At 40.0% G+C, this 13,130-nt stretch overlaps 1 protein-coding gene across 10 annotated transcripts in view; it reads left to right on the forward strand.

The window, feature by feature from the left end:
- Nucleotides 1-13,130, forward strand: part of REPS1 (RALBP1 associated Eps domain containing 1) — a 109,293-nt gene that overhangs the window by 34,886 nt on the left and 61,277 nt on the right. For all 10 annotated transcript variants that reach the window (XM_039530908.1, XM_039530901.1, XM_039530904.1 and 7 more), the window contains exon 4: nucleotides 8,102-8,255. In XM_039530908.1, the coding sequence (XP_039386842.1) occupies nucleotides 8,102-8,255 (154 nt within the window). The remainder of the gene's footprint in view (nucleotides 1-8,101; nucleotides 8,256-13,130) is intronic.

The raw sequence follows: 13,130 nt of genomic DNA on the forward strand, positions 1-13,130 counted from the left end.
AGGCCCTGCCCCCACTCTACCCCTTCCCCCAAGGCCTCGCCTTCCCCTGCATCACCTCTTCCTGCCCCATTCAGTCACCTCCCCCAAGCGCGCCCTTCCCTCGCTCCTCCCTTCTCCTCCCCAGCGCCTCCTGCATGCCGTGAAAAAGCTGATCTGCGGGAGGCGCTGGGCCGCCGGTGGAACACCTATGGGCCTGGCAATACCCTACCTCTGTTGTGACTGCCTAGAGGTGGATTGATCAGATTTACCAATCCCAGATAAAGGGGCTGGGGTCAGCTGGCCAGTGTGGGGCTGGGGTTGGGGTCGGTCTCTGCTGCAGGAGAACCAGTTCGAGACCCGCGTGCAGGGGGTTAACGGTTAGGGTGGGTTAACAGTAGGACTAATACTTACAAGTTTACTATTTCATATTTTACATCCCTAGTTCATTCTCATTTGGTTGGTAATAACAATGGAAGCACGTTGATTTGCAGCCAGCCCTGGGTGCTAAATTGAATAATGCTTGTTAGCTGTTTGGATTTATTGGTACGCATTTATTTAAGCAATTATGTAGCTTAGTCAAGTATCAGAGGGGTAGCCATGTTAGTCTGGATCTGTAAAAGCAGCAAAGAGTCCTGTGGCACCTTGTAGACTAACAGACGTATTGGAGCATGAGCTTTTGTGGGTGAATACCCACTTCGTCGGATGAATGACGAAGTGGGTATTCACCCATGAAAGCTCATGCTCCAATACGTCTGTTAGTGTACAAGGTTCCACAGGACTCTTTGCTGCTTATGTAGCTTAGTGTACTTTTATTTAGATTTTTACTTTTTAAATATTTTAATAGGGTGAATGCCATGCTTTATTTACTAGATGATTTTATTTGATTTGTCAAACTGTATGCAGATGGACATTTGGAATTTAATTAAAAGTATGAAAGCATTTTAAAATTGTTTATTAGTAGGGCTGTCAATTGCAGTTAACTCAAGCAATTAACACACAACAAGTTAGATTAAAAAGGCGCGATTAATCGCAGTTTTAATTGCACTGTTAAACAATAATAGTGTACCAATTTAAATTGGTATTTTAAATATTTTTGGATGTTTTCCACATTTTCAAATATATTGATTTCAGTTACAACACAAAATACAAAGTGTACAGTGCTCACTTTATATTATTTGTGATTACAAATATTTGCACTGTAAAAAATAGTATTTTCCAATTCACCTCAGTACAAATACTGTAGTGCAATCTCTTTATCGTGAAAGTGCAACTTACAAATGTAGAAATTTTTTTACGTAACTGCACTCAAATCCAAAACAATGTAAAATTTTAGCGCCTACAAGTCCACTCAGTTCTACTTTTTGTTCAGCTAAGATAAATACATTTGTTTACATTTACAGGAGATAATGCTGCCCACTTATTTACAATGTCACCTGAAAGTGAGAACAGGCGTTTGCACGACACTGTTGTAGTAGGCATTGCAAGGTATTTTACATACTGGCTATGCTAAACATTTGTATGCCCCTTCATGCTTTGACCAGCATTCCAGAGGACATGATTCCATGCTGATGATGCTAATTAAAAAAAAAAAGTGTTAATTAAATTTGTGACTGAACTCCTTGGGGGAGAATTGTATGTCTCCTGCTCTGTGCTTTTACCCACATTCTACCATGTATTTCGTGTTATGGCAGTCTCAGATGAAGACCAAGCATATGTTGTTAGTTTTAAGAACTCTTTCACTGCAGATATGATGAAACGCAAGGGAGGTACCAATATGAGATTTCTAAAAATTGCTACAGCACTTGATCCAAGGTTTAAGAAACTGAAGTGCCATCCAAAATCTGAGAGGGACAAGGCGTGAAAAACGTGCTGTCAAAGACTTGAAAGAGCCACACTCTGATGTGGAAACTACAGAATATGAACCACCAAAAAAGAAAATCCGCCTTCTGTGGATGGCATCTGACTCAGATAATGCAAATGAAGGTGCACTGCTTTGGATCATTATCAAGTAGAACCCAGCTGTTCTTTCAGTTGACATTGTAAATAAGCAGGCAGCAAACATTATCACCAGTAAATGTAAACAATCTTGTTTGTCATAGCACAGTGGCTCTCAACCTTTCCAGACTTCTGTACCCCTTTCAGGAGTCTGATTTGTCTAATGTACCCCCAAGTTTCACCTCACTTAAAAAATACTTGCTTACAAAATCAGACATAAAAATACAAAGGTGTTACAGCACACTATTACTAAAAAAAATTCTCACTTTCTCTTTTCCATATAATTATAAAATAAATCAATTGGAATATAAATATTATACTTACATTTCAGTATATAGTACAAGGTCTTTATCTATGATCTAACTTAACCAAGACTACACAAATTAGCAAGTAACAAAACACAATACAACAATTCTCTAAGCCTAACTTACAGAGTACAATGCAAACAATTTTCTAAATCTAACTTAACCACAGCTATGCAAAATGAAATTACAATTTATCTAGACTAAAGGCTAAACCTAACCTAATGGGTGCACCTTATACTAGGGGTAGTTCCAGAGGGCAGAGTGGTGTGTGCCCAGGATACAGCTCCAAGGGGGGGTTTAAGGTGGTGGCTGCAGCAGTGGGACGACTGCAAGTAGGCTGCCCAGGATAGAGTCCAGGGAGGCACAGCTTAGCAGCGGCACAGGTTTATTTCTAGCAGCAAAGGCGCTGCAGAGCTAGAAGCAGAGCAGTTACAGAACACAGACCACGGAGTTAACTTGGGTCTGCCTGCTGGGGAAAGAAAGCCAGCAGTTAGAACAAGGGGAGTGTGCAAGAGGTTTTTCTTACCAATCCCCAAAGCAGCAACAGGAACAGCAGTTTTAGCATCAGAGGACGCAGAGAGGACTCGATTCGCTTACAATAATCAGGAGATCTCCAGGCAAAATTCGTTGTTCGTGGGAGGGGAGTTTAAAAACGGGGGTACGCTCAAAAACAAACGAGAGCAGGGAGAGGGCCCCCCAAAGACCCCTAGCCGATCAGACCAGGTGGCAATGCAGGAACCTCTCCGGGGGTCTGATCAGAAAATGTCTGGTTTTAAAGGCAAACTTAGGAAGTTTCCCGCCAGTAACTTTGATTGGTTCCCCTTGTTACAGGGGAGGAGAGAATGCTGCAGGTAAGCACAGAACATGCCTGGGCAAGTTTTTGAGGCACAGATATGTCTCATACACTCAGCTATTTGGCCACTTTAGGTCTTGCATTCCTGGGCAGAGCACCCTACACCGAGCCGGGTCTGAACAAAGAAGCTAGACAAAGGAGCAAGAAGCCTCCCTCCCTGAGCAGAGCAATGACTCCAGTCAGTCTGCACAAGCCATCCCCATGAGCAGGGCCAGGCTGTGACTTTGGTCAGTTCAATGGCCGGGGGGGCGGCCACTTAGCACAAACAGAAAGGAGGAGGGGGAAAAGGAATCCAGCAGGGGGACAGCTGTAACAGACAATTGTATGAAATCTTAGGTTGTACTGTCTTTGCTAGTGCTTTTTATGTAGTCTGTTGTAAAACTAGGCAAATATCTAGATGTACCCCCTGGAAGACGTCTGCATTCCCTCAGGGATAGGTTGAGAACAGTTTTAGCAATTGGCTGAACAAAAAGTAGGCCTGAGTGGACTTGTAGGCCCTAAAGTTTTAAAGTATTAAGTATTTTGTTTTTTGAGTAGCTTTCATCATTCATGCCCGTCACCCCAACCGGGGTATGGGCCGCCAACCACAGATCTCCAGAGTCTTCTATCCTGGGCCATTCGCTCTAGCTGGTTCCAGGTATAGCCCATTTTTTTGCTATCAACCTGAAGGTTGCGTCGCCAGGTATTTCTTGGGCGGCCTCTTTTCCGCTTGCCTTGGGGGTTCCACCGCAGTGCCTGTCTGGTGATGTTGGTTGGGTTTTTTTTAAATAAGTTGCACTTTCAGGATAGAGATTTCACTACAATACTTGCATGAAATGAATTGAAAAATATTATCTTTTTTACAGTACAAATATTTGTAATCAAAACTAATATAAAGTGAGCACTGTGCACCTTGTGTTGTGTGGTAATTGAAATAAACATATTTGAAAATGTAGGGAAAAAAACTGAAAAATATTTATAATTTTAAATTGGTATTCTGTTATTTCAGTGTGCTTAAAACTGCGATTAATCGCAATTATTTATGTAATTGTTTGCGAGCCCTATTAGTTAAATAAAATTACCTTAAACATTCTGGATGCATAAGTTAACAGTTTTATCAAAACAAATTTGCCTTCAGAACTGATTTATTAAACAAAGAAAATCTTAAAGTTAGTGAATTGACTGTTTGTTTCTGGTTACCTTGGGCTAGATTTTCAAAAGCATTTGGGTGCTTAGTAGGATTTTCAAAAGTGCCAAAGCAGGTTAGGTGCCTAACTCCAGTTGAAATCTATGGGAGTAGGAACCTAAGCAGGATAGGTGCTTTTGAAAATCATAATTAAGCACCTATTTGCATCTTTAAGACCCTAAATACCTTTGACAATGTGGCCTCATTCCTTCAGGTTTTTAGAATTAGATCTCGTCCTTTCCCAGGAAAACAAGTTTTCTTGCTTTTTTAACTCCTTGTTGGCTTCTCAGCTTTGAATGAAGTAATCCACATGTAGAAAATACTCTGCACTTCCAGCTAAACCAAAACCAAAAGTTTTTCTACAGAAGAAACTGAAAGTACATACTTTTGGAAAACTATACAGACTGAAAATAATAAGATACTGCAGTGCAGTACATGAGCTTGACATATTTATAAAGCTTGAGGAGACCTGAGAAGTTACATTCCCCCCCAAATTCTATGAGATTAAAAAGGCAGCACCATTTAATTAACTGATACAGCATATTTTTATTTTATTTTAATAATTTATAAGTTTAGGTCTTAATGTAGGTTCTTGTTTTAGTGTCCCTATGGATGCTCCACTTCAGGTGTGCATGTGCCCCACGCACCCCACCTTTGATTGGAGATTGTCTGTTTGGCCCACGCATGTGCTGCTGATAATCGTGCCCAGCAGTAAGGCTATGTTCCTTCTCAATGCTTCCTTATTTACTTTCTCCTTCTTTTCTCTGTTCTGAACTCAATTCTGAAGCTTCCTCCTCCTTAGGGAGGTACTGCATGAGAGTCACCTGAGAAGAGATTATTCACCCTGTGCAGTAACTGTTTTTTTGAGATGTTCCCCTATGGGTGCTCCACTACCTGCCCTCCTTCCTCTCTGCTTCCAGGCTTCCTTCTGAGGCTCAGCGTTGGAAAAGGAACTGAAGGCAGTTTGCCCATGTAGCCTCATATAGCCTTAGTGTGGGGTATGAGGATATCAGCAGTACATGCGCAGGACAAATGGATACTACTAATGAAAATCTTCGATCATAGGGCGCATGTGCATGGGGCGCATGTGCACCTGAAGTGGAGAACCCAGATGAGGACACATCTTGAACCACAGTTGCTGCTTTTTGTCATAATTTCAAGTTTAATTAACAGGTTTATTTTTAAAAAGAAAAATGGACTTAATATAAATTAAAAAAAATCAAATTTAAATTGATCTGATTTTTTAAAATTCATCTGTTTTTATCCATCCTACCTAGACCTTAGATGATGAGGGAGGTTCCATAGTTTAGATCTCAAGATGTCCACAAGTTCTTCTCTGGGAAGGACCAACCCTTATAAGAATTCTGTCATTTGTGGGATTTTGGAGGAGTGGGGAAGGAAGCCCAAAAGGGAGGTAGTCCTTGCCCCAATTATCCAACTAGGAAAAGAGCCTACTGTACATACACATCTGTTACCCATCAGGCCAAGAAGCCCACACAAGGTGGATAAGGCCATAGTGACTAGATAAATTGTTCTCAACTGTTTTTCACCTGTAACTGAATCATTTTTTTGCTGAAAATTTTCATAATTTGGGGTTATGCTGAAGGTGGTCCTTCAGAGATTTACCACCACAGGCCTCCTTCTGAACTTAACTTAAAAAAAAATACAAAAAACAACAAAATTTCATTGTATAGAAGGAAGCTCGCTTTCCAGTATCTGAACTGGAGTTTTCTAAGTACACTATCTCTGTAAATTCCCATTGACTATCCTTTCTTCCATGTTTCTTTGGAAGGTTTTTTTTGTTTTTGTTTTTTAAACTCATAGTGAAGATAAAACTGAGCTATTAAATAGCAGGCTGCTCTTGAAACCACGAACATAACTGCAGAATACACTGGGCCTGTCTGTAACCCAGTGGGCATGGAAACCAAAGGAAAAGGGAATAGAAGACCGTTTGTAACAAGCAGCTTAGAAATTAATGAATCATGGCCCTAAAGGTTTTGTTTTAGAATCTGTTGTGAAATTATCACATATAGATTGAAACCTGTGTTGAGGAATGGGAAGTGTCTGGGATTCTTACACCATCAATTGTATAACTGTAGAGTATTAAACTCTCATAGCATACTGGTTTATGAATTTTTGGGAAGATGAAAAAGGTAGTGTCTGAGACTAGGATAGTCTAATAATTCACCCACATACAATAGAGCTCAGTCTAGTCTAGACATTCAGTCTTGAAGCTGGGCTACCAAACATCAGGTTAACAGTAGTTGATAAACTATTACTTAAATGCTTGTCCTGTTTGAATTTCTGGGTAAAATTTTCTTGGATGTTTTTCTTTCTGAAGCTGACCCCATCTGCTTTAGTATACCATTAAATACATTCTTAGAGTTCTTGGAAAGGTAGCTTATATATCTAATCAACGTTAGTCTTGCTGCCTTAATGGTGAACTGCAGAGTAAAAGAAAACTTGTGACTTTTATTGCCCATTTAATATATAAAGTGCCTCAAAGTGTGCAGATGTCTTATACTGAAATCAGGTACTGATGTGTTTTGAGCTTTTTGCTCTCTGGGAGACCTGATTCACCTTTCTTTGATGTCATTATAGTGTTGATTATGTTTATAGATCAAAAAGGAATAGTGAATAGCACACTTTTGTTTGCCAGCTCACCTTTAAACTGGCTACATGGGAGGTTGGACCTCGTCTGTAGCTGTATGGGCTAGTTAATTAAAAGTGGTGTTTCCATATTAACAAAAATCTTCCTCATTTCTTGAAGAATGATTTAAAGGGGCATTTCCAGTTTTTTCTATACTGTTTTTCAAGATATCAGGGAGTAAATAACTTCTGTAGCATACTGTTTCCTGCAACAGGTTATGTGCTGTTTTAAACTACTGTAGTCATAAGTATAGGTGACGCTATTTGTATACAAGGCTCCTTTGGATTCATTAACAAAGGCCTTCTAGATTGGTTAGTCTGAGATTTGTTTAATGGAAAGACAGAGCTGTAGAGAGCATGCTTTTCAATTTTCTGCATGCTACTTTTTGGTGAAAGGGAGCAACTTGACAATATCTGTTTAGAAGACCTGACTTCACATGGGGTTACACATGTGATCCTCTATTCCTGTCCTTGTTCACAGCTCAGTTCCCACTGAACACACTTGTGTTCTGGGCAGGATAAAACTTTCCTTCACAAGCATTCTGATGCCATAGCCACTATATGGGTGTGATCAATAGTGAGCTGTGTTCTAGATGGAGTCACACTTTTCTTTTTGTTTAAAAACATTCAGATGTAATTGTTTCAATAAGTTAAATATCAGCCTACTAATTTAAAACAATGTTTACCTCTAACTTGCTTTTGAATGGGGATAACTGCTTGAATATAATCCATTTGGTATGGGCTAGGTGGAATAGTGGGTTATGCAGTTAGTAACCTTTCATCTTTTGAGACCTGGGTTCAAATGCAGCTTCTGTCACAAGTGAAAGAGCTTTATGATCACCTAGTCTTTTATATTCATGTATTTGCAAAACCCATGTAATTTGGCCTCATTGTTGTCCCTTGAGAATGCTGTGGGTCCAGATCATGATGGATTTGCACTTCTGGGTGGCAGGAAAATATATCCGGTGTCAATTATACTGTGCCTCACTCCTGCTGTTCTGTCACTGTTATAAATATTAAAATCTTCCCTGTTCTAAAAAAGGAACATTTTAAATCTGCTGAACAGTTGTTTTTAGAAATAATGGTTTTTAGATAGGTTTTTATGATTTTAGTGATATAGTACAAGAATTTTTAAAAGTTCCTTTGTTTTATTAGGAGTCCACATCTCCAGTTGTTTCACCACAGCAATCCCCACCAACTTCTCCACATACATGGAGGAAGCACAACCGCCATCCCAGCGGAGGGAATAATGACCGACCTCTTGCTGGACCTGGGCCTTTTTGGGCTCCATTTAGTGAAGCACAGCCAGGTATAAATGTCTTATGTTCTCCTTCAAGTGTTGCCTGACATTGTGGGATTTAAAAAAAAAAGCTTAAAGTTTAGGTCAGCTTAGATTTACATTTTCATCATGGACAGAATAAGTAGCAGAAAAAGGACAGGAATATGAAGTATCTCTCTACACAATTAACCAATCACAGCTCAATTGCAGTTCACTCTGTTAAACTGGTGCCTGCCAAAACTGCATAATCTGCAGCACGGCTGTGGCAGGCTCATCGCATAAGTCTGATGTGGAAAATGCCAAAAAAAGTGGCAGGAGGGAGAGGATGGAACCGTTGCATGTGTCCCTAGTGGAATTGTTTATAGCAGTATAAAACTGATATGTTCTACCCCTGGGGGAATTCTGTACCAAAAAATTAAATTTTGCAAATAATATTTTAAAATTCTGCATATTTTATTTGTCAAAATAAAACAATATAATAATCCCAGTTTCAATTACTTCGTTAATTTATTTCAAAATACCTGTCAGCAAGAATGTCTGTAACAATATAGACCAAAAAAATAAAAACAGATTCAAGGTTGTTTTTTTTTGACAAATAGATTCCTTACTAGGTAGAACTTTGAGTAATTCACTTAAACTACAATACAGAAATTTATTTCCTGCACCCCGCAAAAGCAGTGCAAAGGCTTGGGGGGAGATGGGTAACAGAGGAGATGACTGAGAGGGAAGGAGCCTGGAAGTGAAACTGTAGGGTTGTTGGGTGTGGGTGGGATAAGTATGAAACAGGAAATTGGGGGAGGAGTATTATTAGGGAGTTGGGGAACCTCCCCAGTGTGGACCTTGGCTGACCCCTAGCCTCTCCCATTCAGTCAGGTACATCTGCCTCCAATCCCCATGTGGTCTTGCACCCCCCAATACTCATGTGGCCCTGCAGCTCCCCTCCTATTCAGCCCCTGCTTCAGTGCTGTCACTAGCTCCTGAGCCCAGGCCTCAGTCTGTCACCCCCATTGGCCCTTCTGAACCCCAGTCTGTGACACCCCCACCCAGCAGTCCTGTGTGCCCTGTTCTGACTGTCCCGTGCCTCCTCACCTGTCCCCATTGTGAAGAACACAGCCTCCTGTCCTCCCTCTGTCTGCTGGTTGCCTTCTTTTCTGGCACCACAGCAGCCCCTGGTGGGCAAAAGGTGTAATTGCAGCACCTTTCCAGCAGAACTATATTCTGCAGAGGGGAAAAAAAACATCTGGGGACATGAATTCTGCGTGTGTCCAGTGGCGGAGAATTCCCCCAGGAGTAATGTTCCTGAAACTAGCGGTAATTGTCCCTAACACTGTGTAAAAATGCAGCTTGAGGGGAAAGCAATAACACTACTATACTATATGTTTTGAACTATGCTTTTCTTTCTTAGAGTAGGTTAGTGAACTTGTCAGATTTTTTTTCAGAACTGATACACTTCTCATACTTTGAGTTTTTACTTTCTCTAGAACTTCTGTGTATATTTAAGATCCACATTCTTAGGGTCTTGTGGTTTGAGTTATGTTATGGTGGACTAATAGTTTGATACTCTGTGTGCTGGTACATCCAGTAGGCCTGTGTTAATTGTTTCTTTTTGAATAGTAAAGAAATATCTTGTCTGATCCCAGTGTTTCTACAAGTTCCATTTTTTTCTCCTCCCCCTACTGTTCCTAGGTTTTCTACTTCTAAGTAAATCCTAATTCAGGTTACATTTCTGCTTTTAGTATTATTTCTTGTTAGAATATATTATATTTTAAATTAGCATTTGGATTATTTTTTTATTTAATTTAAATACTTATGATTAGTATTTATAATTGGCCCACTATTTTTCAGTGCATCCTTTATTGTAGTCACAACCATACTTTGAGGACTAGGGAACTTCTTATGTGAGAATTGGTTGAAGGTATTTTCTTGAGCTGTCAAGTCCTAAGAAAAGACTAAAATTTTGTTTTTATATTCAGGGACATATAGAAAGCCTAGATCAGTGGTCCCCAACCTTTTTGTCTGGCGGGCGCCAGATGAAGGACTATGGCAGCAGTCGAGCATCCGCCTCTCGATGATGCCGCTTGTCAGCGGCAAGCGGCGTCATCCAGAGGCATCGCCGGTGGCATTTCGGCAGATGCTCAACCGCTGGCCAGGACGCAGGTGCATTTAGATGCCCCCACGGGCGCCAGGGCACCCGCAGGCACCACGTTGGGGACCCCTGGCTTAGATCATATGCAGAGGGTTGTGCCAGTGATGTTGTCCCAACAAGCATCATGCCGTAGTAATTAGTCATGCTTATACATTATCTGATATAAAGATCATACAGTTTCTTCATTGTGCACATGCCATACATTTATTGAGTACCACAGAATAGGTTTAGTCAAACTGTTTTAAAAGCCCTAGTTTAATTTGCAATTTTTAATGGATAAATTGACTTCCCTCTTTACCCCTGCATATAGTAGCATACTTGAGAACCTAGATTCTTACAGGCTCAAATGCAGATGAGCTATTTCTGGTGGTTGTCTTGCGGTATTCAAAGCCAGTGGACTCCAGGCGTTCGTCAGTAACTTGCTCTTTATCCATTTTTCATAACTACAGTAGTTTGCTGCAGAATTCCACATTAATCAGTCAGTTCTGGCAAAAATATTTGGGTGATGCCTATTCAGTGAATTAACTTACTGACTCTAAAAAGCTGTCAGAATTAGACCAAAAACTCAATCCTCTTAAATTGTCTTTTGTCACTTCCTCCAGATATTTCCTACACTGAAACACTATTTATCATATTCAAAATTGTTCATTGCAGCGAGATTATCTGTATTGCAAATGCTATCTCCTATCTCTAGTTTCTAGCTAGAATAGGTTTTAATATTCTGTTGTAGCTCAGGGCAAACCATGTCCATCCTGATTCAGAGTGGAAAGACTTTTCTTGACCCAGTTTGTGCCTTGGCATGAATCATAGCTGTGCTTTACACACACAAGGGGTGTGTGTGAGAGAGAAGTGGTGATCGTACTCTTATTTAAGTGAGGGTCTAATAGTACAGGCTAGAATGATGGTGTTGGCCAGTGCTCTGCAAAATTCCAAATCCAGCTCTGCCAGTAAACCTTAGTCCTAACCTTGGAGATTCCCTTCCTGTTCCAGTCTTGAGTCTCTCTTGAATAATCAGCTAACTATGTCAAATTGACTCACTTTTCTGTTATGTTCCAAAACTTCCAAGAGGGTTTAAAACTGAGACCACAATATTTTCATTTGTAATCCAGACAGGTGGTCCAGGTCTCTGTAGCTATGAGTCCAGTGTGTCAAACGCTAGGATTTAAAGAGGATTATCTTGATATTTAGGACTAATTATTAGTGTTACCTTTTTGCAAGGAACAAGTCATTGCCTGTGTCCCCGTACTACCTTCTCCTCAGGATCTACATTGAACCCCTCAATGTTTAAGAATATTGAACTTAATTCAGCCAAGAAAAAATCATCATCTATTTTAGTTACCCATCTGGCCTCCTGTTACTATAGTATCTGAGCACAATACAGTCTTTAGTACATTCATCATTACAGTACCCCTCTGAGGCATGGAAAGGCTATTACCTCCGTTTTTCAGATGGGGAGCTGAGAACCTGAGACTGTCTTCCCCAAGATCATTCAGGAAGTAAAGTAGGGCAGGGACTTGAACCCTGGTCTCCATATCCTAGGCCAGTGCCTTAATCCCGGAACTATCTTTTCTGCTGGTATTAATCTTCCATTTGTCTCTTCCAGACAAAGGAATGCCTTAGCCAAGCTTCATGCTCCTTTGATCATTTAATTATTCTGTGTGTTGACGGCCAAGTCAAAGCGTAGACCCAACTAGCATCTGGGTGGTGATGTATGGAAATGATTCTTACCAACCCTTTTATAAAGTACAGAATATTGCTAGAGTTTGGAAAGCTGAAAGGCTTTTAGCCAAAATATGGTAGATTAACTCTTTCTTGGTGCTAGTAAGCTTGCACCAGTTGGATGCCAGTAACCAAAGTGTATGAATTCTTTGTTGTAAATATATTGTCACCTGCAAGTGCGTTGAAAAACAAACTCTTTAATTCATGGGTGTGTTGTCACCCATCAAGGAATAAAAACTGTACTGTTCTCAGATTTGATATTGTCTATATGCTTTTTAGGACCAGTGCCAAAATTGGATTACTAGATCAAGGGGCCAGTGATAATTTTAAGGTCCAATATTCCTTTTACGGTCAGGGTTTGAATTGCATGCCTCATACTATTTGGAAACTGTGGTTCACACCTTTCTGAAGACAGAACTGTTACTATTGCCTAGGCAGAGTAAGAGATTGGATCTTACAGTCGTATTCTGATTATCATCATGCCATCTGGTACTTCAGTTAGGACACCATTTTAGTGTGATCTTGTAGTTTGCTAGAAGCTAAAGTTTTTGTATAGTCTTAGAGGATCTTGGATTTGTCTTTTTGTTTAAGATATAAAAAGATCTGAAAGGTGTGTGCAAGCTTTTCTTTTTTTAACCTTAAAATTCAGGAATGTAAAGTCTTGTTGTGGCTTGATTTTGCTGGAATAGTTCTTGGAGGCCCATGTGGATTCCCACCCCAATTAAGTGGTAGAGTTTATTCTAACAAAAGTCTGTTCTCCTAAGTGTTTCTCAGGAATTTGAATTAATAGATGCTAACAAAATGGTTTTAAATAATCAGAATAAAAATTGCTTCCCCTCTCAAACTAAGCTTCAGTTATTGATCTGTCACAAACATATTACTACTCCAGTTCTCCAGAGTTTCCCAGGAAAAAACCAAAACGATGCTTGAATTTCTTATGAAAAGGAAACAGGTTCTCTACTCCTGCCACCAAATAAATAAATAAATAAATAAATAAAAAATATGCCTTTATACCTAATCAAGAGAAAAAAAGCACAAAC

This window comes from Mauremys reevesii, linkage group 3 (genome assembly GCF_016161935.1).
Source record: "Mauremys reevesii isolate NIE-2019 linkage group 3, ASM1616193v1, whole genome shotgun sequence".
Taxonomy (NCBI): Eukaryota; Metazoa; Chordata; order Testudines; family Geoemydidae; genus Mauremys; species Mauremys reevesii.